At 36.3% G+C, this 21,931-nt stretch overlaps 1 protein-coding gene across 1 annotated transcript; it reads left to right on the top strand.

Annotated features, from left to right (window-relative positions):
* Positions 1–17,008: 17,008 nt before the first annotated feature.
* On the top strand, positions 17,009–21,559 carry LOC145675210 (uncharacterized). The gene is made up of 3 exons (XM_081745590.1): positions 17,009–17,362; positions 18,868–19,170; positions 21,279–21,559. The coding sequence occupies exons 1-3, from the start codon at positions 17,236–17,238 to the stop codon at positions 21,557–21,559; spliced, it is 711 nt and encodes a 236-aa protein (XP_081601716.1). The 5' UTR covers positions 17,009–17,235.
* The last annotated feature ends 372 nt before the right edge of the window (positions 21,560–21,931 follow it).

The raw sequence follows: 21,931 nt of genomic DNA, 5'->3' as shown, positions 1-21,931 counted from the left end.
TTTTTTCGAATTTTGTGTTCATTTCTGGCTAAAGGTATATCAACACATATAGTTTCATGCGGTATATGTTCCTTATAGGCACTGGATGTGAGCCGCACGTGTAATGTAGCAATATATATTCGAAAATTAAGCACACTCCACACTCTCCGAAGCGTGTCTGGCTTGATTCTGTTGATAGATTCTGCGATTCGTTCTTTCAGGATTCCCATAGTTAGAGGCAGTGGAGGTGGGTGGACTATGTCTTGGACATGCTCTCTCAGGAAGAAATCACATTAGTAAGATCCGTTGTTCTAGGAGGACACTGAAGAAACATTTGGCCATCGCGTCCAACACGATCCATCCATCTCTTTCGCAGGAGCTAACTGATAAACTTAAGAGCATGGCTATGTCAGTGTGGAGGCTCTCAATCTTCTTGAAAAACCTAGTCTTGTACCTCAGAAACTTATATAATCAAACAGTTCCGCAACATATCCAGGCAACTTTCGCAAGGCCCAAACCTTCGGGGCAATCCAAATGAAATCGACCAATTTCCAAGTCAAAGGTTCCTAAAAAAAAATATTTATTTATTATTTTTCACCTAAGACTGTAACCCATTCAGGGAGTTGTAAACGGGTATTCATTTATTTTTCAGCCGCGCAGGTTTGTTTTTATCACTTTCTATGGGCGCGTGTGCGTATAGAGAGAATTCCGTTAAACGCAGTAACTTTTTAGGTTTTAAAATGAAATGAAATCTTTGAGTTTTACGTCCCACGTTTATGCCGGTTAGGCTAAAGGAGACGTGATGATGAGTAATAAATGAAATGTGGATTGAAGAAAGTTGGAGGAAATCTGAGTATCCCGAGGAAACCCACACACACGGTGTTTGTTCACCACAAAGTGCAATTGGCTGGGAATGGAATCGAACCCGGGACCCCAAGCACCAGAGGTGAACGATATACCACTGAGCACCGCGGCCCTAGATTTTAAAGATAATGAGTTCAAACCAAAACCATATGAAAGATAATGGAATGGACAACATTATTTGTTCTGTGGACAATGAGACGTACTTTAGACGTCGGGGAAAAAGCTCTGAACATTGATGTTGGAAATCTAAAAATGACCGTTTTGGAATGTATATTTTGGAACGAAATACATGAGACTCAGACTCACCCTGATTTTTTTTGTCTTCACAGAAAGTAGATAATAGACAACGTTCCAAAGAAATTTCAGATTTGAGAACCATATACTTGATTTTTTGGAAACTTTTTAATATTGAGAATTTTCGAAAATCGTGATGCAATTGAAAAATACCAAATTCGCACAATATAGACGATAATCATGCAGTAACACGTCGGTAAAATTGCATCACTGATACTTGAATTGTTTTCGTGTTATAAGTTGTTCCATTGATGTGAAATTCAAAATTTTAAGAACTGAACACATGTTCATGTTTTGTGTTGATAGTATCTCAGACATACAATTTATCTGTGTTTCATCAGAAGAAGTGCTGTCAAGCAGCACGAAATTTAAGATTTGTTACTTGTAAAATAATTATCAATACCAGATGATATTATAGATTTGTAACTCTGACGCAAACACAAGTCAGATGTTATTAATTGTCACAACCATACGAATTTACTGATTGCAGTGCTTCAGTACTTCCAGAACATAGCATGTTGTCATTTGCATATAATTATACCTTAGACTGTATTTATATCTAGAAATGGCGGAGTGGGAGAATTGAAAACATCGGTTATTGCGATCTTTTTGTTCACTTTTCCCATCCACATGGACAAGGAACCTGTTTAAACTACTTATGAATGACAAAGTGTGGGTCTCAATCACTAATGTTCTCCCGAAACTCTCACCCAAAGATTTCACAAATCCTAAAGGCTGTACTTTCAATATCAGTGCCAAACTCAGTTCAAATATTAGTCAACTATTTACCTCACTGATGCCTTAACACCAGCGGTATAGGCAGAAAAAAATAACAGACGCGTTTCTTTTTTTTTGTACAAGATGTGATTCATAAATTGTGCACATTTTACCAATTTAACATTACTCTCGTGTTATTTTGACTTTTGCTACAAAGTTCATACCCACGCCTCAATTACCTTTCATGGTATTAAGTACCAGTAAAGAAAAAACTTAAAACTTAGAAACCACTCAAGTATCAGTAATAAATTTTATACACTTGTTACTGCAAAACAATCGTGTATTTTGTGCAAATTTCAGATTTTTCACTTGCGTGCTTCCTGAGATATTTGATGGTGAAAATACACGATTTTCGAAAACCAATGTTTAAAAGTTTCCCAAAAATGAACCGAGTGCTCTTGATCTTGGCCTTGGTGTTGCACACCCAGTCTTGGTGTTGCTTTCAAGCCTTACTTTTTAGAAATCTTATGGTTTTCATAGTTAAATTTTACTATCGATATATGGGATAATACATTCTACAATACGCCAATTGTAACGGAAACAGAATGTATGTTTCTAAGTGTAATATAGTTTATCTTCGTGTAAGTATGATGATAATATATAACATAGGTGATGGATTTTATTTTCTTCAATGGGTGCCCACGCTTCACTACTATTAAGATGAATCACAACGTTTTTCTAACAGATCTAATACTTCATTGGTTCCCAAACTGGGGAGGCTATCCCTGAGATGCATGAAAGAAAATCAAGACGGCACAGAATACTGAAATACCACGAATTGCAAAATTGTGTTTACATTTTAAAGACATCAGAGTTTTTTGTTTTCAGCAACTATTAGTCTAATGTTTGTATTGAATAAATTTCCAATTAAATATTGAGATTTTGTTTCACTGATTCCAATATGTACTTTATCGGGCAGAAACATGGACATTACGCCAAAGCGATTAAATAAATTGTGGGTTTTCGACACTTGGACATGGAGAAACAAGGAGATAATTAGCTGGGTTGAAAGGAAAACGAATTAAATGTTGTTAGAAATAACATCAGTTGGGGAGAAAAGAAGAATTTTAGATGTAATAAAGAAAAGGATTAGGAACTGTTTGGGTCATTTGCTGAGAAGAAACTTATTATGAGGGACGTGATAGTGGATATGGTGGAAGGAAAGAGAGAGAGGGGGCAAAGGAGACTGTAGCTGAAGGAAGATATTAAAACAGAAAATTCCTACGTCAAGACGAAGAGACTAGCTGAGGACCACTGTACATCGAGACTTCTCATTGTCAGTTGCAGAAAGTGACCTGTCAATAATGGCAGAATCACTACACATGATGATGATGATGATATGTTTAGCAATATCGGCCAAAGAAGAGAGAAAAATTAAAATAATAATGATTGTAATCAAACCTCTTAATATTTTTGAATAATTTGAGTAAAAACCGAAAACTCAACTGTATATGTCTTTTGTGTAAAATCAATTTATAAAAAATACTTTTGAATTATATTAGAAATACAAAATAACGGCATCAAACTCCAAGTTATTGGAAGTCACTGTACAAAACTCTCTCACTTGTGAATATGGATTATTTATTGTTGTATAATGTTATATCGCTTAATCCTCGATATGACGTATATCTAAGGAGAATGAATCTTTATTTAACGTATAAACATCCGCCCATGAAATCAAACTTCCAGTCAGATGCACTAAGGTTTTGTCAATATTATGAAAATGTTATTTCGATATTAATTTTATGAGCAGATATCATAAATTTAAAACGGATGTTTCAGCCTCGGAGCCAAGGCTATCCCCATGTAGTCTGCATGTATGGTGTACGGACTTACCGATGTTCAATACTACATTTCTCTTTAGTTTTGGAAGAAGAACAAACTAGTATTTTTGGAATTAAATGAGATATCTAGTTTAATGTCCCATGATTATGCACCGAGGCTAACGGAGACGGTGATGATCAGAAATGAATAAAATGATTTAACGAATAAAGTACGAGAAAATGGGAAAACATCGAGAAAACCCACGCTATGGTGTTTGTCCACCAAAATTGCTCAAATGGCGCAAGCTTTGATCGAACCAGAGATCACATGCACAAGATATGAACGGTCAACCACTGAGCCACTGCGGCCATAATATGTTTTAGTTTACATTTCGCTTATCCGCTTTTTATGGGCATAATTGTTCTTTGCATGATTTCCCAAAAATCAATCATGGGCTGACGTAAATGAATCAAATGATGACCAAAGTAAATCACATACTGAAGTTATATACCTTGAAACAGTTCATAGAATTATGCTCTCAGTGGCCTTCTGAACGCCGTTCCAATTCATTGTAATTTTACGTGCTCTAGTAAGAACCAAAGAAAGACCAAAGATGCATAAAGTATTTATGTTTGACTAACATTTAGTCTTGTTACTTTTTGCGAAAGAGGACATACTATAGCTAAATGCTACAAGGGCAGATGGACTCACACAGGCTGTATAAACTACTAGGAACACACTCACTCCAGCGGTATTTTTTCTGAAGCCAAGAAATTCAAGTGAAAGTTTTAATGATTTTTCCCTTCGTTTTTACATTATATATATATATATATATATATATATATATATATATATATATATATATATATATATATATATATATATATATATATATATATAACATCAAGTAGTACTGGTACTTATGCAAGATTTGCGCGATAGTTTTGGTCTTGGTGTTGGTCTTGCAGGTTTGGCCTTGACCTTGGTCTTGGTCTTGGTCTCGCATGCAAGACTCTTGTGCAAACTTCAAGACCAAGACTCTTGTGCTCATCACTTTCCAGAAGTGACAACTTATTGGGGATTTGTCCATATTTCTACCATAAATAGCAATGTTTTGGTTATTTCAATTGCTTAAATCAAACACTGTAAGATGTTTTTAGATGTAATTTACAGCAAGAAAAGTTATGTACGGTAGTTTTCTTTTTCCAACTTGATCTAATATTGTAAAATTGCATAGGCAATTAACTCAATTATCTGAGCTCTGCTAAAAGGTACATTAAAACCAAATTAATTCATTCAAAATGCACCTAGGGGATGTCACTTTCGCGGTTGCTCAGTGGTAGAGCGTTCAATTCCGGTGCTTGGGATCCCTGGTTCGATTCCAACTCGCGCCGTGTGGACTTTGTGGTGGACAAACAAAGTGTGGGTTTTCCCGGGGTTCTCCCGTTTCCTCCCACTTTCTTCACTCCACGATTTTTTACATCTCCCATCATCAATGTCTCCTTTAGCCTAACCGGCATAACTGTTGGACGTAAAATTTAAAGATTTCAGTTTATTTCTTTTTGAAGACTAAACACAGTTTTAAGAAGTTTTGGAAATATAGTAAGCATATATAATCCTGCGCAGCTTACACAAACATACGTTTACAATTTTAAGTGCACATTAATACATGTATTAGTCATTTTAAATCTTGTTCACATGAACTAATTTAATGGAGAAAACCAAAAAACAAAAAAAATGTATGCCAGAAATAAAAGTTTTGTCTCGCTAAGAAGTGGTACGTGCTTCATCTTTAGCAAATGACTGACTGTGACTCAGTCTGTAAAAGTAGTTTACACTGATTTTTGTGTAAAGTATCCAGTCGTGATTAGCACTCACAGTTTGTAGGCTCTCCGTACTTCAAGAACAATTGTATGAATCATTCTCTATTGTTAATATCTAATTTTGTAAAATAATAAGTTGTTATTAGAATGCACATAGCGTATAGTTATTTATAATTTCTGTACTATGTAAACATGATTCGCCTAAGGTGCTTCTTTTAATAAAAATACTACATGGAGCAACTGTGACCCAGAAATGAAGCATTAACATCTGACACGTAAGTTTCCTGGTTCGATGTCAGCTCGATTTTATGGAGTTCTCCAGTTTCCTCTCACTGTCTTTCGTATGTTGATGAGAAAAGCAATTGATATAGAATTATGAATTAAACGAATTCATTTCGTTTAAACTACTGAGGGATTTAAATATCGTAGCCCCCCTTTTACGGCGCCATTTAAAGCGTTTTCGTAAGGATTTACAAAGACGTCCATTTCTTCACTTCCTGTTTATCGGAGACACAGGAAACACAAACGTTATATGTTCACGAATGTTTAGTCTTTCAAATGGTACCATATACATGCCCATACCATATACCAGGAGAAGGTAAAGTGAGGTAAAAGGGGAAATTTAGGGGGAAACTTTTTTTACACTTTGGGCCCCTCTGGAGCGGCCCAGTAGGAACATAGATACCTCAAAAAATTTCATAAATACTACTCAGTAGGCTGAATGTGTGTGCCAAATTTCAAGCTTCTCTCTGGAATAATAAGGAGGGAGGAGAAATTTTATAAAAAATCCCACAATGCCCCAGATAACCGCAAAAGACCCTGATCTCAGGAAAAAAAATTCCTGAGACATCCCTATTTATCCTAGGATCATGGTTTGCACATCATTTTCTTCAGAATAGAACTGCCTTTCAGACTGTACCATTGCCAGGTCTCCATCATGTATCTCAGGCGGGAAAATCCAGAACAAAGGCAAGTTTTGTTTAAAATATCCCTTTTTTCCAACTTTTTGCACCTCTGGACCCCCTGTTTTAACGTAGAGATTTGCAAAAATTCTGATAAATACTACTCGGTGGATTGAATATTTGTGCGAAATTTGAGCCTCCTGGGTGCAGAAGTAATTCCGCCAATATATATATACCCACACAGCACACGTCGTCCAGCGGACGTCCAAAAATATCCATACATGTCCAAAAATTGTCCATAGATGTCCATGGACTTATGTGGACCTTTATGGATCATCCATATTATGTCCACATACGTCCACAGACGCCCATGGATGTGTGTGGACTTTTATGGATCATCCATATTAGGGTCGTCATGGACCTATGTTGGCGTTGTTATGTAATAGGACAAATGTGGAAGAGCAATGGACGTCCACATTAGATGTAGAATGGACGTCCAGAAAAGGATGTACATAGTTTGTCCACATTGGTCCGGTTATATACCAATGCCGAAATAGGTCCAACAGTGGACGCAATATGGATGATCCATAGAAGTCCACATAAGTCCATGGACGTCTGTGGATATTTTTGGACATTTTAGGATAAACACCTTTATTTTAGTATGTCCATAACACGTCCACTTTTGAACGTATGTGGACGTGGGTTGTTAACGTACAAAATTGGACGTACTATGGACGTGTCTTTATGGACATCAAATGTACGTCCAAGAGTGGACCTAGAATGTAGAACCCTCATGGATCTCCTTTGGAGTTAGTAAGTTAAGGTGCTGGTCTGGACGTTTCCTGAACCTCCACTCTTGGACGTTTAATGGATGTCCATAAAGACATGTCCATAGTACATGCACTTTGGACTTATTTACACATTTGCCAATAAACGGACCAATTCGAACGTCCACAGGACGTACACAAGTGGTTGTACATTGGACATCCGTAAGAGGATATCAATAGTACGTCCGTCATGGACCTACGTACGCATTCGTTAATAATTTAACCAATTTGAACTTCCACAGGACGTACACAAGTGGTCGTACATTGGACATCCGTAAGAGGATATCAATAGTACGTCCATCATGGACCTACTTAAGCATTCGTCAATAATTGAACCAATTTGAACGTCCACTGGACTACACAAATGGTTGTACACTGTACATCAGTTAGAGAATATTAATAGTGCCTCCGTCATGGACATATTTACATATTTGTCAATGATCGGACCAATTCGGATTTTCACTGGACGTACACAAATCGTCGTACACTGTACATCAGTAAGAGATATCATGGTCATAGTATCCAAAACTAAGTTACTTCAAATAAGCACTGCCCCGTCCATCTCAGGTGCGCAATTACTATTGTAGAGTTCTCCAAAATATGTATGTTTATAGTACTATAGCAACGTTGAATCATAATAGTGTGATATTACCTTTCGCTTGACATGTATATTTGAAATATATAATAATCTAAGATAGTGCCATTTGAAAATATGATTTTATCTTGGGGTGGCAAAACTGCTAGTCTGGTAGGATTGCGGTGTATGTCAAACTACTTTTGCTTTTTGATATTTGCCTGTTATAAAATTTCAGCTTTTTCTGTCAATCAGTTTAGAAGTTACAATGAGAAGTCACTTCAAGTGATTGTTTCATCCTATAATAGTAAACATGTATTAATGTACTTATTTTTAAATAATACATGTATTTGTGAATATACATTTTATTCAACGTATTTACGAATATGAAGTAAGTCAAAAGTAAACAGCAAAGGTTTCCACATTAAAATACATGAAAAATAATTTTGATCAGGATTTTGACAAAAACTTTACTGTGCTGGTAAAAGAGTTGTAACACTACTATTTAGAGATATTACTTTAGTAAAGAGACCTGGACTTTTGCAGCATTGGTGCCTTTTATTCTAGAAGCGAGGGAAAAGGAAAGGGAAGTGCCTTTTCCGCCACCTTTAACTCCCCTCTGGATTTGCCTACCCATTTAAGTTCAAGTTATTTTTTGTTTCATAATTTCGTAATTCTTTGTAAACGTATTGATTCTGGTCTCATTTAATATCTTTTGAGGATTCCAGTGGTAGCAGATGAACCAGGTCCTTATAGTAAAAGACAAAATAAATCCATAACAAATAATCCACAATAAAATGATAAAGGAATTAATTGTCCCCATTTGGGAACAGTGGGCTTAGCTTGTATTCATCACGACTTAAGTTTGCCAATATTGTCGATGAACTTCTGTTGTTTGGTGTTTTCTCAAGTGTGTCTTCATCCGGTGAGGGTGTCACTCAGTCGAAAAATGTAACATGTTTCTCAGACCAGTTATCATGAGTGAGATTTTCCTTGGCTTTTACTCATTGACACGAGGCAAATACCGGGATGGTACCTATATAAGTTACAGGTCCTAGGCTGCTTCCTTTAGTGTGTGAAGGCTTTAAGGCCTTAGATCCCGGTAATACCGATAAAGCTGTATAAATAAATAAATAAATAAATAAATAAACAATGAGTATGCTCGGAAGACGCCTCCACAAATCGTACCGAAATCTTCCGATACATCAGAGATGAACCCACACAGCTCACGTTGTCCAATGGACGTCTAAAAATTGTCCACAGATGGCCATGGACTTATATGGACTTTTATGGATCCACCATATTAAGCAAAATGTTTCTATCATTTGCGTAGATCTCCAGGCTTCGCGAATCTTCACAGCCACGCCTTCCAAAAATACGAATGTGAAAAATGAAGCTCTCGTATATTTAAAATTCATAGGGGCAAACAAAAGGGAAAAAATAAAAAAAAAATAGAGAAAAAAATGAAATGAAATCTTTGAGTTTTACGTCCCACGCTTATTCCGATTAGGCTAAAGGAGACGGTGATGATGAGTAATGAATGAAATTGTGGAATTAAGAAAGTGGGAGGAAACGGGAGAACCCCGAGAAAACCCACGCACACGGTGTTTGTCCACCACAAAGTTCACTTGGCGGGGACTGGGATCGAACCCGGGACCCCAAGCACCAGAGGTCAACGCTCTACCACTAAACCACCGCGGCCCCAAGAGAAAAAGAGATCTGAAAGGATGCGAAGTTCTATTGAAATTCGAAAATCGAAATATTAATTTTGGGTCTTTAACAACTTGCCTTCAGTAGCATTAAATTTGTCAATTTCATTCTCAAATTTCCAGATTTCAGTATTAGCATCGTTTTAGATTTTTAATCTTTTTCTTGAAGATCGAAGTGATAACGAAAACTTGGCTCTATTTTTACATTTATATTATAAATTCACATCTAGTTTAAACCTTTGCTTTATATTATTTTTAAGAGTTGAAAATTTCCATGTCAATATTCAAAACCGATGCTACATTCTAGCCGCAGGCATTGCCGACATAAGAGCGGAATATATTCGTTTGGGGGCCGGATCTGGCCCTCGAGCCGATATTTGTATGGCTATCACTGAGTCACAGCAAGATAAGTGAAGCAAAAGATTTGATAACCAATTTTAATCCTGAACGTCAATTAGAATATCTTGACGGTATCTTTTTTCCTCATCTTTTCCTTTCTTTTGCTTTAATATTGGAACTAATTTCAATAATCATTTAGTAATTTATTTACGTTAGAGTATTGGCAGTGTTGATTTTGAGCTGGCAGCAGTGATGCGATGACAGTTGCAAGTTGTTTGTGCAAGTGTTATGATGATACTGTAATGAAACGTAAGTAGAAAGTTTTAATGAAGAAATTATATAACCTATTTAGGTGAAATACTTATGCCGAATAAGAGTGTGGTGCGAGTTTTTTGTACTTTTCATTGTCTAGTGCTTCTACAGTTGGGAATTATACGGGTCCATTTAGTTGTAGTGCGACATCTTCAAATTCGAATTTTAACTAGCTCAGAATTTTGTCCACCCAAGAAAAAATTTTGTACCATTAAAATAAACGAGGGAGGGCCATTTCAAAATTTGGGGCACTTCGATCACCTGTAGTGCGACATCTTCAAATTCGAATTTTAAATAGCTAAGAATTTTGTCCATTTTGTCCACCCAAGAAAAAATTTTGTACCATTAAAATAAACGAGGGAGGGCCATTTCAAAATTTGGGGCACTTCGATCACTTGTAGTGCGACATCTTGATATTCAAATTTTAAGTAGCTCAGAATTCTGTCCAATTTTTGTCCATTTTTGTCCACCCAAGAAAAAATTTTGTACCATTAAAATAAACGAGGGAGGGCCATTTCAAAATTTGGCCGAACCATTTAGCTGTAGTGCGACATCTTCAAATTCGAATTTTAACTAGCTAAGAATTTTGTCCAATTTTTGTCTATTTTTGTCCACCCAAGAAAATTTTTTTTACCATTAAAATAAACGAGGGAGGGCCATTTCAAAATTTGGGGCACTTCGATCACCTTTAGTGCGACACCTTCAAATTCGAAGTTTAAGTAGCTCAGAATTTTGTCCAATTTTTGTCCATTTTTGTCCACCCAAGAAAAAAAATTGTACCATTAAAATAAACGAGGAAGGGCCATTTCAAAATTTGGCCGAACCATTTAGCTGTAGTACTTGGTTGACTTGAAACTGCACGAACTCAAGCAGGACTCAAGTGAGTAGGACTTGAAACAGCACGAACTCATTTTGAAGAATTAAGATAAGCGTTTCCTATGAGTCCTGCTCCGTCAGAAAATGCCGATAATTCGTTTTGTGTCTTGTCAGTTAACGAGGAATTCAAATTCAACATGTCACAAATCACATTTTGTCTACAGTAAATGAACATATTTTAGCAAAAGGATACTTTAGTAATGAATAATTAATTAAACTGTACTAATACGTAGATATTATGTTACAAGATAGTTCAGTTAATTGCGTTAAAATATGACTAAGTATACTGATAAAGTACATTATTTTATTATTAGCACAGGTGAAAGTGGTTCTGAAAAGGAAGAGGACACATGAGGTCTCGCTGTTCCCTGTGCCTATCTTAGTCAATTGTATTTTTTTTAAGGAAGTATAGAATGCCATAGATATTGTCAATAACTTTTAACGCCATAGATAGCTTTTTGGAAGCGGGGTAACAGCGCCCACTTGCGTTCCCCTTCACTTTTACACCCAGTTGTTTGCTCGAAGTTATTTCGATGTGCAAAACTCGTAGAATAAGCTGGCGTTCTTAATTTTTCAAAATGAGTTGTTGACGTTCCAAGTTAATGGTAATTCGACGTTTTGTTTTTAGATTTCTCATTAACTGTGAGGGTACAAAATGAAATATCGACATTTTGTAAGGTTCAAAACTCGTAGATGACACTGATATTGTTAATTCTTCGAAACGAGTTGGTCAAATGCCCCAAATTTTGAAATGGCCCTCCCTCGTTTATTTTAATGTTACAAAATTTTTTCTTGGGTGGACAAAAATGGACAAAAATTGGACAAAATTCTGAGCTACTTAAAATTCGAATTCGAAGATATCGCACTACAGGTGATCGAAATGCCCCAAATTTTGAAATGGCCCTCCCTCGTTTATTTTAATGGTACAAAATTTTTTCTTGGGTGGACAAAAATGGACAAAAATTGAACAAAATACTGAGCTACTTAAAATTCGAACTTGAAGATGGTCACACTACAGGTGATCTAATTGGCCAAATTTGAAATGACTCTTCCACGTTTATTTGAATTGTACAAAAGTTTTGTTGATAGTAAAAATTCACTAAGTTATGAGCTACATAACATTCGAATATGATAGTGTTGTCAAAGGCTCGAGCGGCTCGGCTCACGGCAAAGTGACTACCGAGCCGAACCGAGAATTGAGCCGAGCCAACAGATCTCAAAACCGAGCCGGTCCGAGCCGATGTCTCACATGAGCTGAGCTGAGCCGAGAAAAAGAGATATGACGGCTCGCCTGAGCCGAGCCGAACTGAGCCGGTGGCTCCTCGCAACTGAGCCGGTTCGAGCTGATGACTCAATTCCGCCCAATAAAACCGAGCCCATGGCTCACGTGAGCCGAACCGACCCAAGCCGTGGCTAACCTGAGTCGATCCAATGGATCGACTGAGCTGAGCCGATGGCTTATCGCAACCGAGATGGTTCCTGCCGAGCCGAACAGGTTGACATCACTATGAAGATGTCACATTACAGGTGTTCGAATAGGCCAAACTTTGAAATGACCCCTTGATGTTTATCTAAATTGTAGAAAATCTTTTACTGGTGATAGAAGAAAGTACAAAATTTAAACAAAATTGTAAGGTTGTTAAAAGGTTTAATTTAAAGACGTTGCACTACAAATAATCCATGTGGCTAAAATTTAAAAATATCCCTAATTCGTTCTTTTAAATATTACAAAATTATTTTTGGTTCTACAACAACGTACACGCATCGGACAAAATTATAAGTTAATTAAAATTAGGATTTAAATATTGTCGCACTACAAGACATCGAATTGGCCAAATCTTGAAATGACCTTCCGTCGTTTATTTGAATGGTACAAAGTTCTTTGTGGTAGAAGAAATGTACTTAGTTCTCACTTATCAGTTAGTCACAATTCGAATAAAAAGATAGCGCACTACAGGTGATCGAACTGGCCACTATTTGTAATTGCCCTCCATTGTTAAATTGAATGGTACAAAATTTTTTCATGGTGTTACAAAAATGAACAAAAGCTAGACTAAATTTTGAATAATTAAAATTAGAATTTGAACTTTATCACTACAAGTGATGTAAGTGAAAAAATTTTGAAACGACACTAAAGACAAAAATTGGACAAAATTCTAAGTTAGTTAAAATTCGAATTCGAAGGTGTCGCACTACAGGTGACCGAAGTGTCCCAAGTTTTGAAATGGCCCTCCCTCGTTTATTTTAATGGTACAAAATTTTTTCTTGGGTGGACAAAAATGGACAAAAATTGGACAAAATTCTGAGCTACTTAAAATTCGAATTTGAAGATGTCGCACTACAGCTAAATGGTTCGGCCAAATTTTGAAATAGCCCTCCCACGTTTATTTTAATGGTACAAAATTATTTCTTGGGTGGACAAAAATGGACAAAAATTGGACAAAATTCTGAGCTACTTAAAATTCGAATATCAAGATGTCGCACTACAGGTGATCGAAGCACCCCAAATTTTGAAATGGCCCTCCCTCGTTTACTTTAATGGTACAAAATTTTTTCTTGGGTGGACAAAAATGGACAAAAATTGGACAAAATTCTTAGCTAGTTAAAATTCGAATTTGAAGATGTCGCACTACAGCTAAATGATTCGGCCAAATTTTGAAATGGCCCTCTCTCGTTTATTTTAATGGTACGAAACTTATTCTTGGGTGGACAAAAATGGACAAAAATTGGACAAAATTCTGAGCTACTTAAAATTCGAATTTGAAGAGGTAGCACTACAGGTGATCGAAGTGCCCCAAATTTTGAAATGGCCCTCCCTCGTTGATTTTAATGGTACAAAATTTTTTCTTGGGTGGACAAAAATGGACAAAAATTGGACAAAATTCTGAGCTACTTAAAATTCGAATTTGAAGATGGTCACACTACAGGTGATCTAATTGGCCAAATTTGAAATGACTCTTCCAACTTTACTTGAATTTTACAAAAGTTTTGTTGATAGTAAAAATTCACTAAGTTATGAGCTACATAACATTCGAATATGATAGTGTTGTCAACGGCTCGAGCGGCTCGGCTCACGGCTAAGTGACTACCGAGCCGAACCGAGAATTGAGCCGAGCCAACAGATCTCAAAACCGAGCCGGTCCGAGCCGATGTCTTACATGAGCTGAGCTGAGCCGAGAAAAAGAGATATGACGGCTCGCCTGAGCCGATGGCTCCTCGCAACTGAGCCGGTTCGAGCTGATGACTCAATTCCGCCCAATAAAACCGAGCCCATGGCTCACGTGAGCCGAACCGACCCAAGCCGTGGCTAACCTGAGTCGATCCGATGGGTCGACTGAGCTGAGCCGATGACTTATCGCAACCGAGATGGTTCCTGCCGAGCCGAACAGGTTGACATCACTATGAAGATGTCACATTACAGGTGTTCGAATAGGCCAAACTTTGAAATGACCCCTTGATGTTTATCTAAATTGTAGAAAATCTTTTACTGGTGATAGAAGAAAGTACAAAATTTAAACAAAATTGTAAGGTTGTTAAAAGGTTTAATTTAAAGACTTTGCACTACAAATAATCCATGTGGCTAAAATGTAAAAATGTCCCTAATTCATTCTTTTAAATATTACAAAATTATTTTTGGTTCTACAACAACGTACACGCATCGGACAAAATTATGAGTTAATTAAAATTAGGATTTAAATATTGTCGCACTACAAGACATCGAATTGGCCAAATCTTGAAATGACCTTCCGTCGTTTATTTGAATGGTACAAAGTTCTTTGTGGTAGAAGAAATGTACTTAGTTCTCACTTATCAGTTAGTCAAAATTCGAATAAAAAGATAGCGCACTACAGGTGACCGAACTGGCCACTATTTGTAATTGCCCTCCATTGTTAAATTGAATGGTACAAAATTTTTTCATGGAGTTACAAAAATGAACAAAAGCTAGACTAAATTTTGAATAATTAAAATTAGAATTTGAACTTTATCACTACAAGTGATGTAAGTGAAAAAAATTTGAAACGACACTAGAGACAAAAATTGGACAAAATTCTAAGTTAGTTAAAATTCGAATATCAAGATGTCGCACTACAGGTGATCGAAGCACCCCAAATTTTGAAATGGCCCTCCCTCGTTTATTTTAATGGTACAATTTTTTCTTGGGTGGACAAAAATGGACAAAAATTGGACAAAATTCTGAGCTACTTAAAATTCGAATTTGAAGATGTCGCACTACAGCTAAATGGTTTGGCCAAATTTTGAAATGGTCCTCCCTCGTTTATTTTAATGGTACAAAATTTTTTCCTGGGTGGGCAAGAATGGACAAAAATTGGACAAAGTTCTGAGGTACTTAAAATTCGAATTTGAAGTTGTCGCACTACAGCTAAATGATTCGGCCAAATTTTGAAATGGCCCTCTCTCGTTTATTTTAATAGTACGAAACTTATTCTTGGGTGGACAAAAATGGCCAAAAATTGGACAAAATTCTGAGCTACTTAAAATTCGAATTTGAAGATGTAGCACTACAGGTGATCGAAGTGCCCCAAATTTTGAAATGGTCCTCCCTCCTTTATTTTAATGGTACAAAATTTTTTGTTGGGTGGACAAAAATGGACAAAAATTGGACAAAATTCTGAGCTAGTTAAAATTCGAATTTGAAGATGTCGCACTACAGGTGATCGAAGTGCTCCAAATTTTGAAATTGCCCTCCCTCGCTTATTTAATGGTACAAAATTTTTTCTTGGGTGGACAAAAATGGACAAAAATTGGACAAAATTCTGAGCTACTTAAAATTCGAATTTGAAGATGTAGCACTACAGGTGATCGAAGTGCCCCAAATTTTCAAATGGCCCTCCCTCGTTTATTTTAATGGTACAAAATTTTTTCTTGGGTGGACAAAAATGGACAAAAATTGGACAAAATTTTGAGCTACTTAAAATTCGAATATCAAAATGTCGCACTACTGGTGATCGAAGTGCCCCAAATTTTGAAATGGCCCTCCCTCGTTTATTTTAATGGTACAAAATTTTTTCTTGGGTGGACAAAAATGGACAACTAATTGGACAAAATTCTAAGGTACATAAAATTCGAATTTGAAGATATCGCACTACAGGTGATCGAAGTGCCCCAAATTTTGAAATGGCCCTCCCTCGTTTATTTTAATGGTACAAAATTTTTTCTTGGGTTGACAAAAATGGACAAAAATTGGACAAAATTCTGAGGTACATAAAATTCGAATTTGAAGATGTCGCACTACAGGTGATCGAAGTGCCCCAAATTTTGAAACGGCCCTCCCTCGTTTATTTTAATGGTACAAAATTTTTTCTTGGGTGGACAAAAATTGACAAAAATTGGACAAAATTCTGAGCTACTTAAAATTCGAATATGAAGATGCCGCACTACAGGTGTTCGAAGCGCCCCAAATTTTGAAATGGCCCTCCCTCGTTTATTTTAATGGTACAAAATTTTTTCTTGGGTGGACAAAAATTGACAAAAATTGGACAAAATTCTGAGCTAGTTAAAATTCGAATTTGAAGATGTCGCACTACAGCTAAATGGTTCGGCCAAATTTTGAAATGGGCCTCCCTCGATTATTTTAATGGTACAAAATTTTTTCTTGGGTGGACAAAAATGGACAAAAATTGGACTAAGTTCTGAGCTACTTAAAATTCGAATTTGAAGATTTCGCACTACAGCTAAATGGTTCGGCCAAATTTTGAAATAGCCCTTCCTCGTTTATTTTAATGGTACAAAATTTTTTCTTGGGTGGACAAAAATGGACAAAATTTGGACAAAATTCTGAGCTAGTTAAAATTCGAATTTGAAGATGTCGCACTACAACTAAATGGACCCCTACGTACTGGAAGAATTGTAATTAAAACATTTCCGCAGAAGCACTCATAAAATGCCGAAGGTTAATTTCAACAATCAGTTAGTGATATAATTATACTGGCAGTATTTAGATTACTTTTTGAGCTGACGGGGTTTCTAAAACGTGATTTATATAAAAAGTTTAATCTTAAACTGCAAGTGTGTTGTGAAGTTTTGTGTTTTGTGCCATATTAAAATAGTTAATATTCTGGCACAAAATTTTTATTATAAAGTGACTGCAACATTCAGTGTAGTGCATTAATATTCCTGTGTTGCTTTGTGTTTTGTGTCATATTACAAATTGTGGCACAAAATTGTAATTATAAAATGACACACGACAAATGTGCGTGGCCCAAATGGAAAAACATTGAAAGGATTGTGCGAGCCGTTCAACACCAAACACCGCCAAGTGAAGAATGGGATAGCTACACTATGCGGATCCTCGCATCGTATGGTAAGTGCTATATGCCCTTATACTTTATTTGTTCAATGTATCCTCATATTCAAAGCACTAAATCAGTTACAATATTCGGAAATAGCAGACAGCTCGCTCATTCCTTCCACAATGTTATGCGTATCCCAAAAGCACTTTCTGTTTTTCTGAAATAGGGACCGTGATGGCTCAGTGATAGAAACTTTGGGAATATACATAAACTCAGATATAATTGAGGTAGAATGGCATTTTTAATCTTTGGTTACATTACTTAACGTTGTTTGATTTCTGCAAAGTCATGTAAAACGTGATTTTAATACATATTGAGGATAGGGGGCTGTTGAGAGAAGTCATTGCGGTAAAGTAATTTTCTAATTGTTGTGTACGATAATTAGTACATCAAGAGAGATCTTCTACTTTCTTTTTGAAATGTAAGGAATTCCTGGGGAAGGTTCTAGAACGCAGGTCCCCCCATATAAGTTAGTAGCAGGTTGGCTCCTTTCTGTATCAAAATTTAATGTTTAATTCACATAGTATTGCAGAGCGAGCGTCAGCGAGTGAAGGCGGGTTAGAGCCCCACAGGGTGTTTTCTGTCTTTATTAGATAAATGGGAGGGGGTACAGGAATTCCTGTTTACTTTTATGTTCAAGGAATGGTGTGTTCAAGGAATTAAGCTTACCCAACCTCTCACTAGTCTATATAATATGTTCACGTGCTAATCTTATGGGGATCTAATGGTATTAACAAGTAAGTTTCGTTTCAAGATGCGAAACTAGGGAAGACTTTCAAACTATGCGGATTCAATATTAAACCTAAAATAGTACACACACGACGTTCAGCACTATAGAGGGACTGAATCTATACTTCGGGCTCTGAATTCATATGAAAAACATTTACTCTTTGTCAGTTACAATTATGAGGTTTCGAAACTGAAACCACAATAAGTACTAGTTTCTACATCTTCCTGTTTCAGTGGAAATAAAAGGATTTTGATACTGTATGGATACCACTACTAAAATTAGAAGTTAAGAGAGTATGGCTTTATGGTTTTAGGTTTTTGTAAAAATATATGAATCAGTGTGTTTCTTTTCCTTGAGTCACTGAATCGGATTTCGAAAACCGCTTCTTGGCCTGTATTACTGTTTTTTATTTATGGCGATTAATGTTGAAAACCCTAAACGGATGATTTATGAAACTTCCGGTTTGAGTAGATGCTTATCAGAGGAAAGTGATCTATTCTTCTAATAATGGTAATGATTAGAAGTTTAGTTTGATTTCTAATAATGGCACGGAATAGCGAGATACTAATTTTTCATGTAAACTCAGAGCACGAAGAACAGGTTCCATCTCTGACCTTATTGGAACATAAAGTTGTATATATACTACTTCTGGCTCTGCATAGTTTAGGGGTCTACCTGTAGTTTTACACTGTGAAATAAAGCTCAGTTATTTACTTCTACTTATTAATATTTCTTCACATGGTAGCTGCAAAAAGTGTTATTAATTTAAGGATTTATTTTAAACAGATAGTTATGATAAAGCTCGACGAAACCTAAAGAGAGCTGAGGAAACATCAGACCTACATACAGAGGAAGAGGTGGATCAACGAAGAACACGGAAACGAAAAGAAAGATGCACCTCACTTTATTCAGACAGTTCGGAGTCGGATTGTAATCCGGGAATAGAAGACATAGCGGATATTCCAGTTCCACCACAAGTCGTGTTGCTAAAAGAGACTCCGGCTTCAACAGCAACTGTAGTTGAGAGTTGTAGTAGTCAAACAACACCAGAATCTTCAAAGAAGGCAACTTCAGATTGTAGTGACGTAGGTTCGTATCGATATATGCTTACTGTAATATTTACATGTATGCATGTTATTTAAATACGAGGGAATATATAGGTATCGGTTAAGTAGTAGGACACAAAGAATATGCAAGCTGGATGCTGTTCTTTTCTGAGATTTGAAATCTCTTCTTAAATTTAAATGTTGCCAATAGCTGATTTTTTTTTTTAAATTTTAGTGTTGAGTTGATTTTGAGTTTAACGTCCCGTTCAGCAGCGAGGCTATATGAGACGTGGACCTACTGATTAACGTAGAATCCGAACCAAATGAGCTCCCGCCGGGAATCGAACCCGGGTGTCCCACGCCAAAGGCGCGTACGCTAACCGCTTAGCCACGAGGGAGCTCAATTTTAGTGTTGTATAATGGGACATCTATATACATGTATTAATGTTCATGATGGTTTGTTAGGTAGGTTTTGCAAATTTTAATTAACGTTTAAATGTTTGCGCTATTAAATATTTAATAGGGAGTCCCAAGATTATAAAAAGTGCCGCGGTGGCTCAGTGGTAGAGCGTTCACCTCTTTTGCATGAAGTCCCTGGTTCAAACTCTGTTCCCGCCAAGTGAATTTTGTGGTGGACAAAGACCATGTTTGTGGGTTTTCTCGGGGTTCTCCCGTTTCCTCCTACTTTCTTCATTCCACCATTTCTCATAATCATCGTCTCCTTTAGCCTAACCGGCATAACCGTGGGACGTAAAACTCAAAGATTTCATTTCATTTTTCGAAGATTAATAAAGCAAGTATGCATTATTTCCTCTTTTTCTGTAGCATACATCGTAAATCCCTAATTTTATATTAATAGCAGAGTGACTGTACTGCTAATTTGTTCCGCTTTTTTTTTTTTTAATGAGAAACAAAGTTAGTCGAGTTAAGAAAAATATGAGTGAAAGAAACAGTGGAATCAGTCTATAATTTAGCATTCATACCCACATAAGTACCTGGGCCCCACTAATGGAATTATAAAGATCAAGGGTTCAGATGTATGTGGGTTACTGTACAAGTACTTTGTAAATGTAGATTCAGAATATGGCTGCCACTTGTAGGAGAATTTACGGATTTGTTAATTCAGAAAGAAAGATTAATGTATAAAAAACTTAATATGAAAGAGACCAACATCAAAATCTCATTAATGTAGATAAAGCACTTCAAAGTTTCTGTTTCAACCGTGATCAGGAATGACAAATAACGATCTTTTAAGTAATTTGTGTTGATGTTTTCAGTTAAATCGACTTTTTTTAATTTAAATCACTTTTAACTGATATTTTTAGAAATCAGAATAAAATGTAAATAATGCTTCTTTTTTTATATGATAAAGTACTGGGTTTCGGTGTCTTTGTTAAATGATGACAGAATAAAAGATAAAACATTAGTTCCTATTAGTTGCATGGTGCGGAATCATAAAATCGATGTCGAGGATGGGGGAGGGGAGACTGTAGAACTGAAAAAAGAAAGAAAGAAAGGAAAATAAAAGATGCTCTTCGCGCTTTTGCACTGCAATATTCCGATATAGAAAGTTCACGCATTTGGGCATCCATAAGTATTAAACTATGCAATATTAGGGATTTATACCGCTGACCGTTAGTTCAACTATTAATTAGATAAGAAATGCACGTTAATTACATATTAATTACTGTAATTATTTTGCAATCTTCTGACATTACTTAACTGTATTCTCCACCTCCTAGCACGCTTTTAGTGGGGAGATTTTCTTCAAAAACTATTTAGTGGGGAAATTCCCCCTTCCCTAGGATTTCGCTCCCTGATTTGTTGTTTAAGCGACATATGCTTGATGAAATCATTAAAAAAAAAAAAAAAAAAAAAAAACATGCAATTTAAATTGCGATTTAAATCAAACAACTGTGACCATGATATTCTTGTTCTACAGCCAGAACTGTAACTGAATTAAACTGAGCCTAATCTAACCCACCCAGCACACGACGTTTAGTGGACGTCTAAAGAAACTACACGACTTTCTGTTAAGACACTTAGCAGTTGCTTTATTTGTGTTTAGTTTTATACATGTGTTTCTTCAAGTTGTTACGATACTTGGCCACTTTTTCTTATGTCCATTTTTGCTTTACTCGTACTTTTCAGAGTTCAAGAAGGAAGTATTGCGCCAATTGGCAATTATAAAGGCAACGGTAAATAGCAATAGGGACACTCTTGACATTCTACTAAGAAATCGAGTTAATTATGATAATGAAGTGGAAATGACCGATAATCAATGCCAGGATGAAACAGTGAAGATTATTTTAAGGAAACTTCCTGCACAATGCATGGAAGAGTTCGATCAACTAGAAGACCAATTGGGAAACGCAAAACTGCAGAAAGAAATGGTACAGTATCAAGTTTTTGAATTTTATGCATTTACTTAATTCTTATGTTCGGGTTTTGAAGCTTGTCTCTTGAAATGAATAATATTTACTTGCTTATGAATAGGGTTAGGAAAAACCATACTTATTTTTGGTTTAAACCAGTTATTTTTTAATACTTAAGGTTAAAGCGGTCATATGCAGCAAGGGGCCTGGGCCCAATCCGGACTACTAGACCCTTTCCCCAGTCTGCCTGATCCTAAAACTAAAATGAAGAATTTCCCAACCCTTGATCGTGCAGTATCGCAACTTGACACACTTCCGAACTGAAAGTAATGGATTTGAAGAAAAAGATAGTTGGCCTTTAGCCTCGAGATGAACCGGCTTACTGTCATTTCTCGCAATGGAGACCGAGTTCTTCTCAAATTGCCTTTC

The sequence above is a fragment of the Thermobia domestica genome, chromosome 18 (genome assembly GCF_964235325.1).
Source record: "Thermobia domestica chromosome 18, izTheDome1.hap1.1, whole genome shotgun sequence".
Taxonomy (NCBI): domain Eukaryota; kingdom Metazoa; phylum Arthropoda; class Insecta; order Zygentoma; family Lepismatidae; genus Thermobia; species Thermobia domestica.
This window is presented reverse-complemented; position numbering and strand designations above follow the sequence as displayed.

Coding starts and splice junctions, on each gene's coding strand:
- LOC145675210 (XM_081745590.1), top strand. CDS start 17,236: ATGACACACGACAAATGTGCGTGGCCCAAATGGAAAAACATTGAAAGG. Junction 17,363..18,867: donor GCGGATCCTCGCATCGTATG/GTAAGTGCTATA, acceptor TATTTTAAACAG/ATAGTTATGATAAAGCTCGA. Junction 19,171..21,278: donor TTCAGATTGTAGTGACGTAG/GTTCGTATCGAT, acceptor CGTACTTTTCAG/AGTTCAAGAAGGAAGTATTG.